At 41.2% G+C, this 16,343-nt stretch overlaps 1 protein-coding gene across 1 annotated transcript in view; it reads left to right on the forward strand.

The window, feature by feature from the left end:
• The first annotated feature begins 78 nt into the window (after positions 1 to 78).
• The window catches only part of LOC134346344 (coiled-coil domain-containing protein 110-like), a 30,698-nt gene continuing 14,433 nt past the window's right edge, over positions 79 to 16,343 (forward strand). The window contains exons 1-4 of the mRNA XM_063047691.1: positions 79 to 150; positions 6,846 to 6,898; positions 9,134 to 9,199; positions 13,242 to 13,355. Of these exons, the coding sequence (XP_062903761.1) occupies positions 6,869 to 6,898; positions 9,134 to 9,199; positions 13,242 to 13,355 (210 nt within the window). The 5' untranslated portion in view covers positions 79 to 150; positions 6,846 to 6,868. The remainder of the gene's footprint in view (positions 151 to 6,845; positions 6,899 to 9,133; positions 9,200 to 13,241; positions 13,356 to 16,343) is intronic.

Below are 16,343 nucleotides of genomic sequence, written 5' to 3' on the forward strand. Positions count from 1 at the left end.
CTTTAGAAATTTTTTAGTTCTCAGTGAAATTCATCTATGGTGCAGTGAATATTGACCCAATTTCTCCTTGTATGTCAGTTTTCCCATCACAGGCATCATTCCAGTAAATCCTTGTTGCTTTGCTTCCTTGTCAAGAATATCCTTCCTCAGGTAAGCAAACAAGATTGTCAGGGGCAGACGTGAGTGCAGTTGCTATTACTAGAGAGAAGGTGCTTGGGAAACTGAAAGGTCTGAAGGTAGATAAGTCACCTGGACCAGATGATGTACATCTCAAAGTTCTGACAGAGCTGGCTGAAGAGATTGTGGAGGCTTTAGTAATGATCTTTCAATAATCATTCAATTCTGGAATGGTTCTAGAGGACTCCAAAATTTCAAATCTCTCTCCACTTATCAGGAGTGGAGGGAGGTAGAAGAAAGGAAATTATAGGCCAGTTAGCCTAATCTCAGTGGTTGGGAAGATTGGATGTGGTTTTGAGATACTTGGAGACACATGATAAAAGAGACCAGATTCTGCATGTTTTCCTCAAGGGAAAAGCTTACCTGACAAACCTGTTGGGATTATTTGAGGAAACAACAAGCAGGATAGACAAAGGAGAATCAGTGAATGTTGTTTACTAGGGTTTTCAGAAAGCCTTTGACAAGGTGCCGCACATGAGGCTGCTTAACAAGATAAAAACAAATGGTCTTACAGGAAAGATAACTAGCATAGAAGGAACTTTGGCTGATTGGCAGGAAGCAAAGAGTGGAGATAAAAGGAGCCTTTTGTGATTGGCTGCCGGTGACTAGTGGTGTTCAGCAGGAGTTGGTGTTGGGACCGCTTCTTTTTACATTATATGTCAATGATTTGGATGACACAATTGATGGCTTTGTGGCTAAGTTTGCAGACGATACAAAGACAGGTGGAGGGGCAGGTTGTGCTGAGGAAGCAGGAATGCTGCAGAATACTTGGGCAGATTAGAAGAATGGGTAAAGAAGTGGCAGATGGAATACAGTGTCAGGAAGTATATGGTCATGCACTTTGGAGGAAGGAATGAAAGTGTAGACTATTTACATCAGTATATGCTTATTTGTTCTGTCATTATTATTCCTAATTATTATTTCCCCAATTCTGACTGTAGGTGACCCATATCTGATTTCACTAAACTCTTTTCTCTTCATATACTTACAGAAGCTTTTACAGTTTTTATTTCCCCACAAACTTACATTCATACTCCACTTTTTTCCGTTTCAAACAATCTTTTGTTCCATTACTATATAAACTCTGTTTTTTTTTCCTCGTCCTCAGGCTTGCTGCTTTTCTGGCAATTTCTCTATTTGGCCATCATACCATCTTTAATTCCTTCTGTAAACTATGATTGACCTATTCTTCCTGATTTACTTTTGTGCCATACAGGAATGAATAATTATTTAGTTCAAATATACATTCTTTAAATAATATCCATTGCAAATCAACTGTTAACCTACATTGTAAAGTTCCCCAATCTACTGAAGTCAGGTCATACCACATAACATTGCAGTTGCCTTAGTTTAGATTTAGGAGCCAAATTTCTTATTCTATGACTTCACATTCCAGCCTGATAAATCATGTAACACAATGTTGTATAATGGTCATCTTTCCCTGCACAACAAAATTGTTAATTATTCCTTTTAGTGCTTCTGAATATCCAGTCTAGGATAGCCCGTTTTCAGTACCTCAATGTATTGACCTAAAAAAGCATTACACACACCCACACTCCAGAAATTCCTTCTCCCCTGTACTAAAGCTAATTTGGTATCACCAATCCACATGTAGATTAAGATCCTCCATGAATGCTGTTCTACCCTTCTCTAACTTCCAACTTAATCCCATCCCACACATTACCACTATAGACAACACACACAAGCACATTCTGCCCCTTGATCATTTTAGCTCACCCACACAGAATTCTCATAATTCTGAGGCAACAACCATCCTCACCATTACATGAACGTCCTTCATTACTAACAGTCCTTCCATCTTATGCCTAATGCCCGTCCTTTCTAAATAGTGAGTACTCCTGAGCAGTTCCATTTAGTTTCCAACCCTGGTCGCTCTGCAGCCACAATAACCATCAGAGTAACAATTTCAATTCCTGTGTATTTTATGGATGATACTCTGAAGTTATTGCAACACACACAAGATGCTGGAGGAACTCAGCAGGTCAGGCAGCATCAATGGAAAAGTGTAAACAGTCAATACGGTATTTCAAGCCAAGGAAAATTGTTGTCCCTTTTAACTAACCTGGTTGCAAAGAAAGCATGTTAAAATCAGCTAACTTTCAGTAAAATATGTCTTTCAATCTCTGTTTCATCTTAATTCAGGATGGTTATTCAAAATTTGCGCCTTTTGGTTAGATAGTCTTTCTAGGGGTTTATCCACAAGGGATTCTTCTAGCTAGATGCTCTTTTGACCCTCCATGCAGTAATCACTCTCACTGTACTTTGCTCGTCAGAGAGGTAGCAAGAGGGTGTTCAAAGCTCAAAGGTTCAATGTAAATTTATTATCAAAGTATGCATATGTCACCATATACTACTCTGCGATTCATTTTCTTGCAGACATTCACAGTAGAACAAAGAAATAGAACAAAATCACTTCTACTGTGAATTAAAATGGCAGGGATACTGAAGCTCGGTGGCTCTGCAAAGTAAACTGTTTGTGTTTGGCGTTCATACTTGTCATTCCAACCCCCTCTGTTTTCAACAGGAATTCTGCAGATGCTGGAAATTCAAGCAACACACATCAAAGTTTGCTGGTGAACGCAACAGGCCAGGCAGCATCTCTAGGAAGAGGTACAGTCGACGTTTCAGGCCGAGACCCTTCGTCAGGACTAACTGAAGGAAGTTAGTCCTGACGAAGGGTCTCGGCCTGAAACATTGACTGTACCTCTTTCTAGAGATGCTGCTTGGCCTGCTGCGTTCACCAGCAAACTTTGATGTGTGTTCCCCTCTGTTTTCATTCATTCCTATACTGTGGCTTGTTCAGCACATCCCAGTCAGTCAGCTTTACTACGTTAGCGACGCATCGCGCAGACCTGGACACAGAACAGGAGGGTCCCGGTCCGAAACATCGACTTATCTATTCACTTCCATAGATGCTGCCTGACCTGCTGAGTACCACCAATACTTTGTATGTGTCACACAGACAAAGAAGCTTAACTGCCCATTTACTGGCTTTCCATCATTTCATTCTAGCTCTTTATTCCACCCACTGCCTTCCCCCTCCTTTGACTAACTTTCTTTCTCTCTTATCACAGTTCTGTTGAATGGTCCTGAATTGTTAACAGCTTCTTTTACCTCAGGTACTACCTGGCCTTCTGAGGTTTTCCGGCAATTTCTGTTTTTACTTCATCTAATTATTATTCTGGCTATGTTTCTTTAAAAGAACCTGATCCCCATATTGAGCCCTGGATGTCACACTTTCTAATGCAAAGAGTTATGACAGACCATTAACTGAACAAAAGCTGAGTTCCAGGGGTTTATCAGCACAGCCTGCATCAGAATTTCATTACAGAGTGGGGAAATTGTTCACAAGATTAATCTTTACCCTTCAGATGTGAAATAGTAGATAGAGATTAATAGAATATTTACGCTCTTAGTCCTGACAAAGGGTCTCGGCCTGAAATGCCGACTGTACCTCTTCCTAGAGATGCTGCCTGGCCTGCTGCTTTCACCAGCAACTTTGATGTGTGTTACACTCTTTACCTGTATCTTTTAAAAGGTAGTAAACAACAGACTTGTTTCAGCTCGGCAAATTGTCAGAAGCCTGAAATTAGCAATATGGTACTTTATAAAGCACTGTATATACTTCTTGGAGAAAAACAAACTATTCTAAAAATCATCGTAGTTCTTTTCAAAAACTACAAGATCACAATAGTAAAGGCACTCCTGGTATGGAGAACACAACGATAGGGTACTGGAGTCTTCTTTAAAAATATCTAATGTTCAGTAAGAAAGCCGGCTCATTTCATAGTTAAATTAATTCTTCAAAAAATATATAATAATAGGTGATAATCACTTCTGATGTTGAGAAAACAAAATGTATTGACCCATTGATCATTTGTTTCTGGTACATGATAACAATTGACTCAGCACCTTTGTCCAGAGAGGCCGTACACATTTTTTAAACTTATACAGCTACTCTCATCTTAAAACAGAACTTTCCTTATAGTTCAAGGTTTTAGGATCCAATCTACTTATTTTTAATTTCAGCAATTAAATCTGTTGCCTGGCTTGAAGTCGCTATGAAAATGACCCTTTGCCCACTTAAAAAGTAGCCTGCCACCTAGTGGTGTGAACTCGAGTGTTTGAAAAGAGAATTTGAAATTTAAGAATGAGTTTCTCACTATCAACTTTATACCATTCTTGAGTTTAAATGTTCTCATTAGGAAATGGAAGATTTGCTCAATCACTATTTTATATATTTTTACAACACAGGAAGAAGTCATGGAATAGTTTTAACAGTAATGGGGAAAATAATGGAAATTAGGATAGCAAACTTTCCTCAATGAGTGCTTCCACTATTGGATATTAATGAAAACAAAAATTGAAATTTCAGTCCCAGTTTTCCAAAACACTATATCTGGAAGTTGTGACTTTGAATCAGAAAGTTGTACATGTCACTCTACTATTTAAGCAGAAAGGAAATGAAAAACGATCTATCTCTGTATCTGTGGTGGTACAAAATATAACTTCAATATAGAACAGGGATCTACAAAATATAAATTCAATATGCACAATACAACTTCCTATGAGGCAAGGTCTGGTAGTATAAGTGATAAGAACTCATCACTCCTGGATAATCTCAAGGCATTGATAGAGAGAAATATGATACACCCACACAAGCCCCGTACGGTATCTCTAGGCAACCTGTAATTTCAGTCTCCGAGGCCAGCATCTGCACAGCTTTTAAGAGGGTGAATGCACAAAGGACGTTTGCTCCAGACACCATACCTATCCAAATACTACAGATCTGTGCAGAGCAATTGGCTGGAGTATTTACAGACATACTGAAACACTCGTTTCTGCAGTCAAGAAGGGATCTAATACTCTGGTGCCCAGGAAGAGCGTAGTATCCTACCTCAATAACCATCATCTGGTGGCACTTAATTCAACCACATAGTGCCTTGAGAGGCTCTAATTTCCTACTGCTACAACAGGTCAACAGCAGATGCAGTTTCTCTGGCTCTTCACTCTGCTTTGAACCATTCAGACACAGGAATGCATTTATCAGGCTGCTGTTCATTGACCACAGTTCAATGTTCAATGCAATTATCCCATCCAAACCTACCATCAATCTTTGAGACTTGGGCCTATGTAACTCCCTCTGCAACCGAATACTCAGCTTCCTCATCACCAGACCTCAGTCAGTGAGGACTGGTATTAACATCCTTGCTGACCATCAACACAAGGATTTGACCCCTATCTACTTTCTATAAAGACATCATTGTGTGGCTAAACACAGCTCCAATGCCGTCTTCAAATTTTCCAACAGTAGTATTGCAGTTGGACGAATCACAGATGATGATGAGTCAGTATATATACAAACACAGTGGATCCCAGTTTATCAGTCCATTGGTTAATTGGGGACACTGCTTATTGTGGACAACTCTTAAAGAACAAAAGCTATTTGCAAAAAAAGCTGGCATTTCCTTCGTTTATTTGGGACACTTTGAGGCTTAATTGCTTAACTGTTGCCAACAGTTTCTAACTGGCGTCAGTCCAGTGAACTTGTATGACCATTAGACACCATACCTTGCTTAGAGTGAAGTTATTAAAAAGCATCACTTGCACGTATTTATGTTAAAAAAGCATTAATTCTTGTCAGTGATAGTTAGCAGTAAGATAGTTTAGAATTGTTTTCCTTACTGCAGCTTCAAGCATTCAAGTTTGGAAATGCCAGAAGTGGCCGGGAGTGAAAATGAAATTATTTCACTTAGTTAGTTAGGAACTATGACGAATTTAAAGGTATCGACAATCATCTTGAATGTTACAATGAAAATGAAGATTTGGTGGATGCAATCATTGAAAGCATTGTATGAAGACAGTACCTCCTCTGCATTTATGTACCTGAGCTATGACAATAAACTCAACTTTGTTTGAAAGAAAAGGTTAATTGACTGGTCTGGGTGAAGGAGGTCTCCAGTAGGCTGATTCAGAGAACATCTATGAGTATTGAGCATATGCATTTCCAGAGTAAGATCCTGAACTGCAGATTAGAACAAAAATGAGAGTCTGCAGAAACAGAGATTGTGTTGTAGCATAGATGAGTATTTTGTTGAAGGCCTGGAGACAAGAGCAAGGATAAAAAGAAGATGTTGGTTGAGATGATAAATTGAGTGTCAGCTTGGGCTTCTCTTTATTTTTCGTAGCTACCAATGGTTTGGCTGAGATGAGATATTATTGATAGCTGTTTATCTTTATTTGTCAGAGCTACGATCTATGCCTTTAAATTTAGATATGAAACGTTGCATGTCTAAATTTAAAAGCACAGATCGTAGCAGAAATTGATAATTGCCATGGAAAACTTGTGAATAGAAAAGACTGACTAAAATGTTACCATTGTATGTGCAAAAGTTGTCAATTAATGCTGAGTAATTCTAATAGTAATTGAGTTCTGTTATAAATCTATTTGGAGATTTTCTTTATCTCACCCTGTGGCTATTGCAACTTTTAACCCTGTCCTTCTGAATCTATCTGACGTAGAATATTTTACTTCTCAGGAAGGCATGATAAAATGGGCTCCTTCCATGCTGTAACCCATATCAAACATATGAATTCAATTTAAATGTACTTTACTAACTGGCGACCTATTTCCTACTATATTACAGAAGATTCCTCTGAAATAACAGAAATGCAGTTTAATCCAGAGGCTGTTTTAAAAGTGAGTTGTAAGTCTCATGGACTTTTTTTTTGTCATCTCAAAGCTAAATTGATTAAGCTTAGCCTATATTATAATTAGCCGGCCGGTGATGTAGTGGCGTCCACACCAGACTTCGAGGCGAGTGGTCCGGGTTCGAATCCGGCCAGCTTTCCGTCTGTGCTAGGCTGAGCGTTGAGCTGGCAACTCGGCCTTGTAAAAAACAGACAAAAATGCTAAAGAAACAGCAAGGTTATCACCTGATGCACCACAAGGTGTGGGAAGGAAAAATAACAATGTTATAATGTAGAATTCAGGCACATAAGCAAAAAATTATTTGGAAATACGTAGATCAGACAATTTCCATTCTAATTTTCTGAATAGTTTTTGATGCCAAAACACCAACCAAAATGTAGATAGAGAGGCAAAGCCTTTAAATGAACACAACACTGACCATCTTATTTAAATATAGAAAGTACTTTCTATAATTGTGTTGTTCTTCCTGATGTCAGTAAAGTGGGGAACATAACTGAGAAAAGGAGTGAGCTGAAAAGTGTGAAAGGAGCACATTAGCCAGCAGAAGTGGTTGGAAATTAGACCGTAACATGGTTTAAAGTGATTGCTTTAAGTCAGTGCCAACTCCTCAGTATAATGCATGGTTTACAGCTATTACCTCATTCACTGTACTACTACTACTACAATGTTGACTCAGGCCTAGGGGGCTGGCGTCGGGCACGATGACGGACTCTCCACTTCTCCCTCTCCCTCATCAGTGTGTTCAGTTCATCTACATTAGCCGCACCGCTGTCTTCCAGGAGCGTGTTGACCTTAGTCTTGGGAGGGCACCCAGGGTTCATCCTCCCGTGCTTGGGCTCCCATACGATGACTAGGCTGGCAGGTAGCTCGGGGTGGCGTAGATGATGCCCCACTAGTTGCAGTCTTCTCGCCCCGATTTTAGTGGAGAGCATCGGTAGGTTGTTATAGAGCTCGATGTTCGTCATGTGCTGTTGCCAGCTCATGTCAAGAGCCATCCGGAGCATTCATGTATAGCAACCCTCTAGAGACTTTCGAATAGTCTTGGTGAGTGTCCACGTCTCGCATCCGTACGTGAGAATGGACTCTATGACTGCTATGGAAATCCTCTTTTTAAGCCCTCTGGTCAGGTTCGACTTCCAGATTTCCTTCATGTCGTACTGCATTGTAAACCTTTTAAACCACATTTAAAATGCTGCTTACACTGTAAATATATGCTGGTATTTATGTATTTATGATTTATTTCATATGCATACTTTAACCTTTAACTTATTTTTATATATTCTTTTGTGGACGTGTGGCCAAGTGGTTAAGGCATTGGACTAGCTACCTGAAGGTCGTGAGTTCGAGCCCCAGCCGAGGCAACGTGTTGTGTCCTTGAGCAAGGCACTTAATCACACATTGCTCTGCGACGACACTGGTGCCAAGCTGTATGGGTCCTAGTGCCCTTCCCTTGGGCAACATTGGTGTCATGGAGAGGGGAGACTTGCAGCATGGGCAACTGCTGGTCTTCCATACAACCTTGCCCAGGCCCGCACCCTGGAGAATGAAGACTTTCCAGGCGCAGATCCATGGTCTCACAAGACTAACGGATGCCTTTAATATATTCTTTTATTCTTTAGGATTGTTGAATATTGTTGCTTTCTGTTGCATGCTGCTCTGACATGCCACAACAACTCCCTAATACGTGTAAATGCGTATTGGTCCTTATTCCTTGGAGATGGATCATGTAGCCCAGCAAATACAGTCAGTCATATAAGTTTCTTAGGAGCTTCCTCCCATCCCTCTTTGTTTAACCCTTCATATAACTCCATCATACTGTGGTACAGTGTATGATCTTATAAATAGCTAATATCCAAGACTCAAGATTGTTTAGCGTCATTCTTCAGTACATATGTGTAAAGGAAAACAAAATGATTGTTATTTTGGATTGCAAGTAGCATAAAGGAACACAATAAATATAAATATAAAAGCAATCCTATAAAACACAATGTACAGTAACTGTTGATGTGGGCTGTACACACTGTACATCAGATTAACTGATATACATAGACTGATAGTAAGTGACAGTTGGTAGTACAGGAGTATACGGAACATAAGGTGCTTCTGACAGGACAGGATAAAGTGACAAAATGAATCTTAGCAAGAGAGAAAACTACTGACATCTCCAATCTCACAAATAAGCTGTGTTATTACAATTGTGGAATATACTTTTTTAATCTTCAGGTACTGCAGCAGCAGCTGGAATCATTCGAATGCCTCCGGCAGCAGACCTTACAGGATGCCAGTTTGGTAAGCGATCCCCCCATTCGTAGAACCAGTAGAAATAAGATCAGTTTTATTTTCATTATTCTCAGAATCAGAATCAGGTTTATTGTCACTGACATAAATCGTGAAATCTGTTGTCTTGTGACAAACATAACAAATTACTGTAAGTTACAATAAAAATATATAAGTCATTTGGATCTATTGTCCATAAAACAATGCAGAATTTTATTTGCAGGTTTTTCCCTCACTGAATTTTTAAACATAATTAATTGTAATTAACTGTTATGAATTAAGTGTCAGTCTATGGCCACTCTCAGTGTGGAGGAGCAACACTTCATATTCCGTTTAGATAGCCTCCAACCTGTTGGCATGCACATTGATTTCCCCTTCTAGTAATTTTCATCTCTTTTTTTCTTTATCTCTCCTCTTTCCCTCTTCTTCTATTCCATTCTGGCCTCTTACCTCTTCTACTCACCTGCCTATCACTTACCCCTGCCCCTTTCTCTTGTGGTCCACTCTCCTTTCTTATCGGATTCCTTCTTCTTCAGCCCTTTACCTTTCCCGCCCATCTGGCTTCACCTATCACCTTCTAGCGTCTTGCTTGTCTTCTTTCCCCTCCGCCACCTTTTTATTATGGTGTCTTCCCCCTTCCTATCCAATCCTGATAAAGGGTCTTGGCCTGAAATGTTGACCGATTATTCATTTTTTAGATGCTGCCTAACCTGCTGAGTTCTTCCAGCATTTTGTGTGTGTTGCCCTGGACTTCCAGCATCTGCAGAATCTCTTGTATTTAACTATTGTTTGTTAATTTCTTTCTCTAAGGTTTCAACTTTTTTAGCCTTCAGGATTTAAACCATACCATTTTCTCCACTCTTCTACCAATGAAAATATTTTCATGTACTGCTTAGGGATCGGGTCGCTGCCTTTAGATTGGGGTACTCTAAGGTCAGCGTGAGCCACACTCTGACATGCCATCAGGAAGGCAAAGCATGGGTACATGCAGAAAATCTACAGACACCTTTGTGACGCCAGGGACATGTGGCAAGGTATACAAACCATAACCAATTGCAAGTCCACCCTGTCAGTCAACGGCAGCCATGCCTCCCTTTCTGATAGGCTAAATGCTTTCTATGCCCAACTTGACCAATTGAATGATGTGGCATTGAGGAAAGCCCCCTCTCTTCCTGAGGAGCAGGCACCTTTTCTGTCCACAGCTGAGGTGAGGAGGAACCTAGCCAGGGTAAACTCACGCAAAGCTGCAGAGCCAGACGACATACCTGGTCAGGTGCTGAGGGACTGAGCAGCTCAGCTGACAGAGGTCTTAATGGACATCTTTAATATCTTTGAAACAGTCCACCTTCCCAGCAGACTTCAAAGCAGCCACCATCATTCCAGTGCCCAAGAGAGCAATGGTAACTGGCCTAAATGATTACCGCCCAGTGGAACTAACTTCAAAAATCATGAATTGCTTTGAGCGGCTGGTAATAGATCGTATAAAATCCCAACTTCCGGCTACATTGGATACTTTTCAGTTCACCTACTGCTCAAATTAGTCCTGTGATGATGCCATAGCCCCGGCCCTCCACTCTGTCCTGTCCCACCTAGAAAATGACACCTTGTATACCAGGATGTATTTCTTCAACTTCAGCCTGCTGTTTAACGCAATCGTTCCTCGGAGGCTGGTGGGTAAACTGTCCTTGTTGAGACTCAACAGCCCTCTCTGTAACTGGATCTTGGGCTCCTTGTTGGAAAGACCCCAGTCAATCTGTATTGACAGCAACATCTCAAGCTCCATTACATTGAGCACTGGTGCCTCAGGGCTGTGTGCTCAGACTGTTGCCGTTGACACTGCTGACTCACGGTCAGGTTCAGCTCAAACCACATGGTCAAGTCCGCTGATGATACAACAGTGATTGGCTTCATCAGCAACAATGATAAATGGACATACAGAGAGGAGGTAAAGAGGCTCGTCAAATGGTGTCAGAACACCAACCTGAGTCTCAATGTGGACAAGACAAAAGAGGTAATTGTGGACTTGAGGAAGGCACAGGTCGCCTACTCTCCATTGCACATCCCTGGCTCTGCCGTGGAGAGAGTGAAGAGCACACGTTCCTTGATGTGTGCATAACAGACGATCTAAGCTGGACCCGCAGCACCTCCTCATTAGTCAAGAAGGCACAGCAACGTCTACACTTTCTGAGAAGATTGAGGCATGCAAGGTTCTCCTCCCCCATTCTCACAACTTTCTACAGGAGCACCATCGAGAGTGTTGTGTCTGGCTGCATCATTGTGTGGTACGGAAGCTGCAAGGCATTGGACTGCCAGACCCTATAGCCAGTAAAAACTGCTGAGAGAATCATCGGGGTCTCCCTCTCCCCACTTGAGACATTTACCGAGAGTGGAGCAGATGAAAGGCCCAAAATATTGTTGAGGAATCCTACCACGCATTCCACAATCTTTGACCCACTACTGTCGGGGAGAAGATACAGTAGCAACAGGACAGGGACTGCCTGACTGGGTACCAGCTTCTCAGGCTAACGAATACCCTGCCACCACTAAGGTCTCGTCACTAGGACAGCAAGCTGTTTACTGTACTGTTTACTGGTTACTGCTTATCTGTGAAGTGCTTTACTGTATGCATTTTAAACTATATTTTATTAAGTTATTTATCGTAAAGCTATTTGGTTTGTGTTGTGTGTGTATATATTACGTGCATGTTGATCTGGAGGAACCCAGCTCCTGGTTTCATTTGGTTGTATACACAGTCTGTACTGTCAGATGACAATAAACTTGAACTTGATTTAAAAGAAATAAGTAGCATTTCCTGAATGTGGATAATTTTATTCAACAATCTTATACCTATAAAGCAATGAATGCATGAAAAAATAAGCATCGAATACCTCTTTTATTGTTTAAATTGCTCCTTAATTTTGGTGCATAGAAAAGATTAATTAATCAGTTTAAATGTACATGAGGCTTGATATGGAGTGAAGACTCTAGGATAGATTAGTGATGCTGAAGCTATCCACCTGGCTTCCTGTGATTCATCTTGAGCAGAAATGTCACCTGGAGCAGAACTGAGAGTGGGAGGAGGAACAGGGAACTGAAGGTGAGACTTCTGAGGCAAGGGGCCAGCATCCGGAATCCTTGATTTGCTTCCAGGTGTTTTTGAAGGGAGGAAGGTTGCTGATGGTAACAGAACCATATTTGTCCCAGTGACAGAAAAGATCGAAGAAGAGAAGAGATAAGCTTCACAACTCCAGTCCTCCTCTGTCTATCTGTAATTTATGGGATACCATAAAGACTCAGAAGCCAGTTAGCTTCAAGTGCTGTTAGCAAACTAGTGACTATAGCATGCATTGTCAAATACCATAGACGTACAGTACCTAAAGAGACCGTAAGACCATAAGACAAAGGAGCAGGTCGGCCATTCGGCCCATCGAGTCTGCTCCACCATTTTATCATGAGCTGATCCATTCTCCCATTTAGTCCCACTCCCCCGCCTTCTCACCATAACCTTTGATAAAGAGGGTCAGAATAAGAATCAGACAAAAATTGCTCATACAAACATCTTCGGTTCTTGACATCATCTGTCTGGTAGCTCAGTGGAAATGAAAATCCTTTAATATATCAAATTATAATTTCTACAAAACATCAAGTGGATAGGAAGAATCTATTTTCTGTAACAGGAATTCAATCACCAGAAGGCCTTGGTTTAAAGGCATTGAGGGGGAGATAAAAAATCTTTCTTCACTTAAATGTGAGAAGATCTGGAACTCGCTACCAGAAAAGGTAGTGGCAGAAACCTTCCTTTCATTTTAAGAAGAATTTGATTGAGCGTCTGATGTACCATAACATGGAAATATTCAGACTGAGTGTGGGAGGACAGGATCAGTCAGGGTGACTCCATGACAGCCGTATGCTCTCCTTCTACGTTGCAGATTTGCAAAATCTTAGATATCACCAGTGATTTGTCAGTTACTTAGCCCATCTGCTGTGTTACTTTATGAGATATAATCATAGTGTTTAAAGAATAATTCTTTTTGTTGTAAAATCCTTGCTGCAGGTTCAATCTGAAATTAACAAGATATTCAATGGGATTAACTTGGATGCCAGCAGCTGTGAGCTCAGGCCAATGGAACAGTCTCCCAATATTCATGAAAATTCTTCACTATTGAAGGTGCAGTATTGTAACAGACACCATTTTCTCTCATTGATAATTGGCGAGGGTTCTATTAAATTTGTATCTTAGCAGTACTGTCCCTAAATATTGTCTCCCCCTCAAAATGCTCCCAGTAATTTCAACCTGTGGCACATATACCCTCATGAATTTATTTGACTATTTTTAATCCTGGAGGTATTCATTTCAGGTCAATGGAACCATTCACATTTGATATTTTCCAAAGCAACCAGTAGCTCCAGCGCAGATGGTCCCAAGCCTGGCTGTGAAAGGAGGAGGGTTGGGCCCATCTCATAACAACCCAGTGCCACAGAAACACCAACAGAAGCTCCAAACATCTCAATGCTGGGAGAGCAAGGATACACAAAGGCGTCGGGCTACAGCTGGAAACAACTTGAAGGAGTGGCCCAGAACAGAGGGCTCTGGTGAGCTGCTCTTGGTGGCCCATGCTCCAGTAACATAGAAACATAGAAAACCTACAGCACAATACAGGCCCTTCAGCCCACAAAGATGCCCCAAACATGTCCCTACCTTAGAAATTACTAGGCTTACCTATAGCCCTCTATTTTTCTAAGCTCCACGTACCTATCCAAAAGTCTCTTAAAAGACCCTAACGTATCCGCCTCCACCACCATTGCCGGCAGCCCATTCCATGCACTCACCACTCTCTGAGTAAAAAACTTACCCCTGACATCTCCTCTGTACCTACTCCCAGCACCTTAAACCTGTGTCCTCTTGTGGCAACCATTCCAGCCCTGGGAAAAAGCCTCTGACTATCCACACGATCAATGCCTCTCATCATCTTATACACCTCTATCAGGTCACCTCTCATCCTCTGTCGTTCCAAGGAGAAAAGGCCGAGTTCACTCAACCTATTCTTATGAGGCATGCTCCCCAATCCAGGCAACATCCTTGTAAATCTCCTCTGCACCCTTTCTATGGCTTCCACATCCTTCCTGTAGTGAGGTGACCAGAACTGAGCACAGTACTCCAAGTGGGGTCTGACCAGGGTCCTATATAGCTGCAACATTACCTCTCAGCTCCTAAATTCAATCCACGATTGATGAAGGCTAATACACCGTACACCGTACGCCTTCTTAACCACAGAGTCAACCTGCGCAGCTGCTTTGAGCGTCCTATGGACTCAGACCCCAAGATCCCTCTGATCCTCCACACTGCCAAGAGTCTTACCATTAATACTACATTCTGCCATCATATTTGACCTACCAAAATGAACCATTTCATACTTATCTGGGTTGAACTCCATCTGTCACTTCTCAGCCCAGTTTTTCATCCTATCAATGTCCCGCTGTAACCTCTGACAGTAGATAAGGCTTGAAACACAAACCAGCTAGTATTGATATGTAGCTCCTAGGTGGACTGTTTATGTGAGGGGTATGATTAGGTTAAACTTTGTCCTTGCTTGAAACTTGCTTATTTCATCCCAACAAGCTAGATTGCCAGCTGCCTTCTCCTGCCTAATTTGGTTACATGAAGGTCAAATCTGAATCTTTGGTACTCATTGGCCAGGAATGAATCAGGGCACTCCTGGTCTACTTGGCTCAACTGAGCGGAGCGGTGATTGAGCACAGATGTTCGGACTCCAGAATGCCTTTGGTAACCATTAACAGGTCAAAGCTGCTGTGGGGGTGGGGTGGAAAGGATGTGAAGGAAGAGGGAGTCATCAGTTAACGTCGCCATGGATCTTAAGGTTCTGGATATCTTAGCTACACAGTATGGAAAAAGACTGACCTATTACAGAAGATTCTACTCCTTGTTTTGTAAATCAACTGCAACTAGCCTTCAGGTAATTGAGATTCCTTGAAGGAGCATAGATGGGAGGGTTAGGAGGACTGGGAGTAGTCTAAAGTGAATTTGATTCCAGATTTTGTCCTCTGCAGCCAGCTAGTCTATACAGTGCTGTAGCCACTGACAACATTCCTCACTATCTACAAGTTCACCAATAACAAATAACAGAGGCCCCAGCACTGAAACCTGCAGAATACCACTGTTCCACTCTTCACAGACCGCCAGTCAGACACTTCCATTACTACCCTCTACGTTCTAAGGTAAAGCTAATTTTGAATTCAGTCTAGCAACTGACAATGGATCTCACATGCCTTAACCTTTAGAATCGGCTGGTCATGAGGGATCTTGTTCAATGCTTTACTGAAGTCCATATATACAAATCCACTGCCGTAACTTTATAGATTTTCTTCATTACATCCTCAAAATACTCAGCCAGTGTTATAAAACATGATTTGTTCCACATATGTTCTTGCCTACAATGCCTAATAAGTTCATGCTTTACTAAATGTGAGTAAATTTTATCCCAAATAACCATCTTCAATAATCTTCCCTCCACCATTGTATGGCTCACTGGCATAAAATTTCCTGGTTTGATCCTATTATCCTTCTTAAACAAAGGAACAACATAAGTTATGTCCATGACCTTGCTTGTGGCTAAAGAGATCTCCGGACACATTTTTTAATATGTGTATAAAATGCCTAAGGATTCTCCTTAATCCCACTTGCCAGGGACATTTCATTACTCTTTAAATCCTCCTGATTCCCTGTTTAAGTTCAGATTCCTTTATATTCTTCAAAAGCCCTGTTCAATTTCAGCTTCCCAGACCTTACAAATGCTTCCTTTTTTTTAGAGACTAAATTTGCAAAGTCTTCCATCATCCAAACCTTGCCATGTTAGTCTTTCCTACTCACAGTAACATGTTGTTCCTGAATTCTGAGCAGCTGGCCTTTAAACAATTGCTTCATGTTCAGTGTGGATTTATGCAAAACAGCTGCTCCAAATCTATTCTTCCCATCTCCTGTCTGATACTGTCCTGATTATGTTTTCCCCAATTCAGCGCTTTCCACAACATTCAATCTTATCCTTTTCTATATCAATCTGAAAACTTACAGAGAAATTATCACTTGTTCAATCACCATGGCCAGGCTGATTTCCTCATACAAGGTCTTATGTGGACC

This window comes from Mobula hypostoma, chromosome 5, assembly GCF_963921235.1.
Source record: "Mobula hypostoma chromosome 5, sMobHyp1.1, whole genome shotgun sequence".
NCBI lineage: Eukaryota > Metazoa > Chordata > Chondrichthyes > Myliobatiformes > Myliobatidae > Mobula > Mobula hypostoma.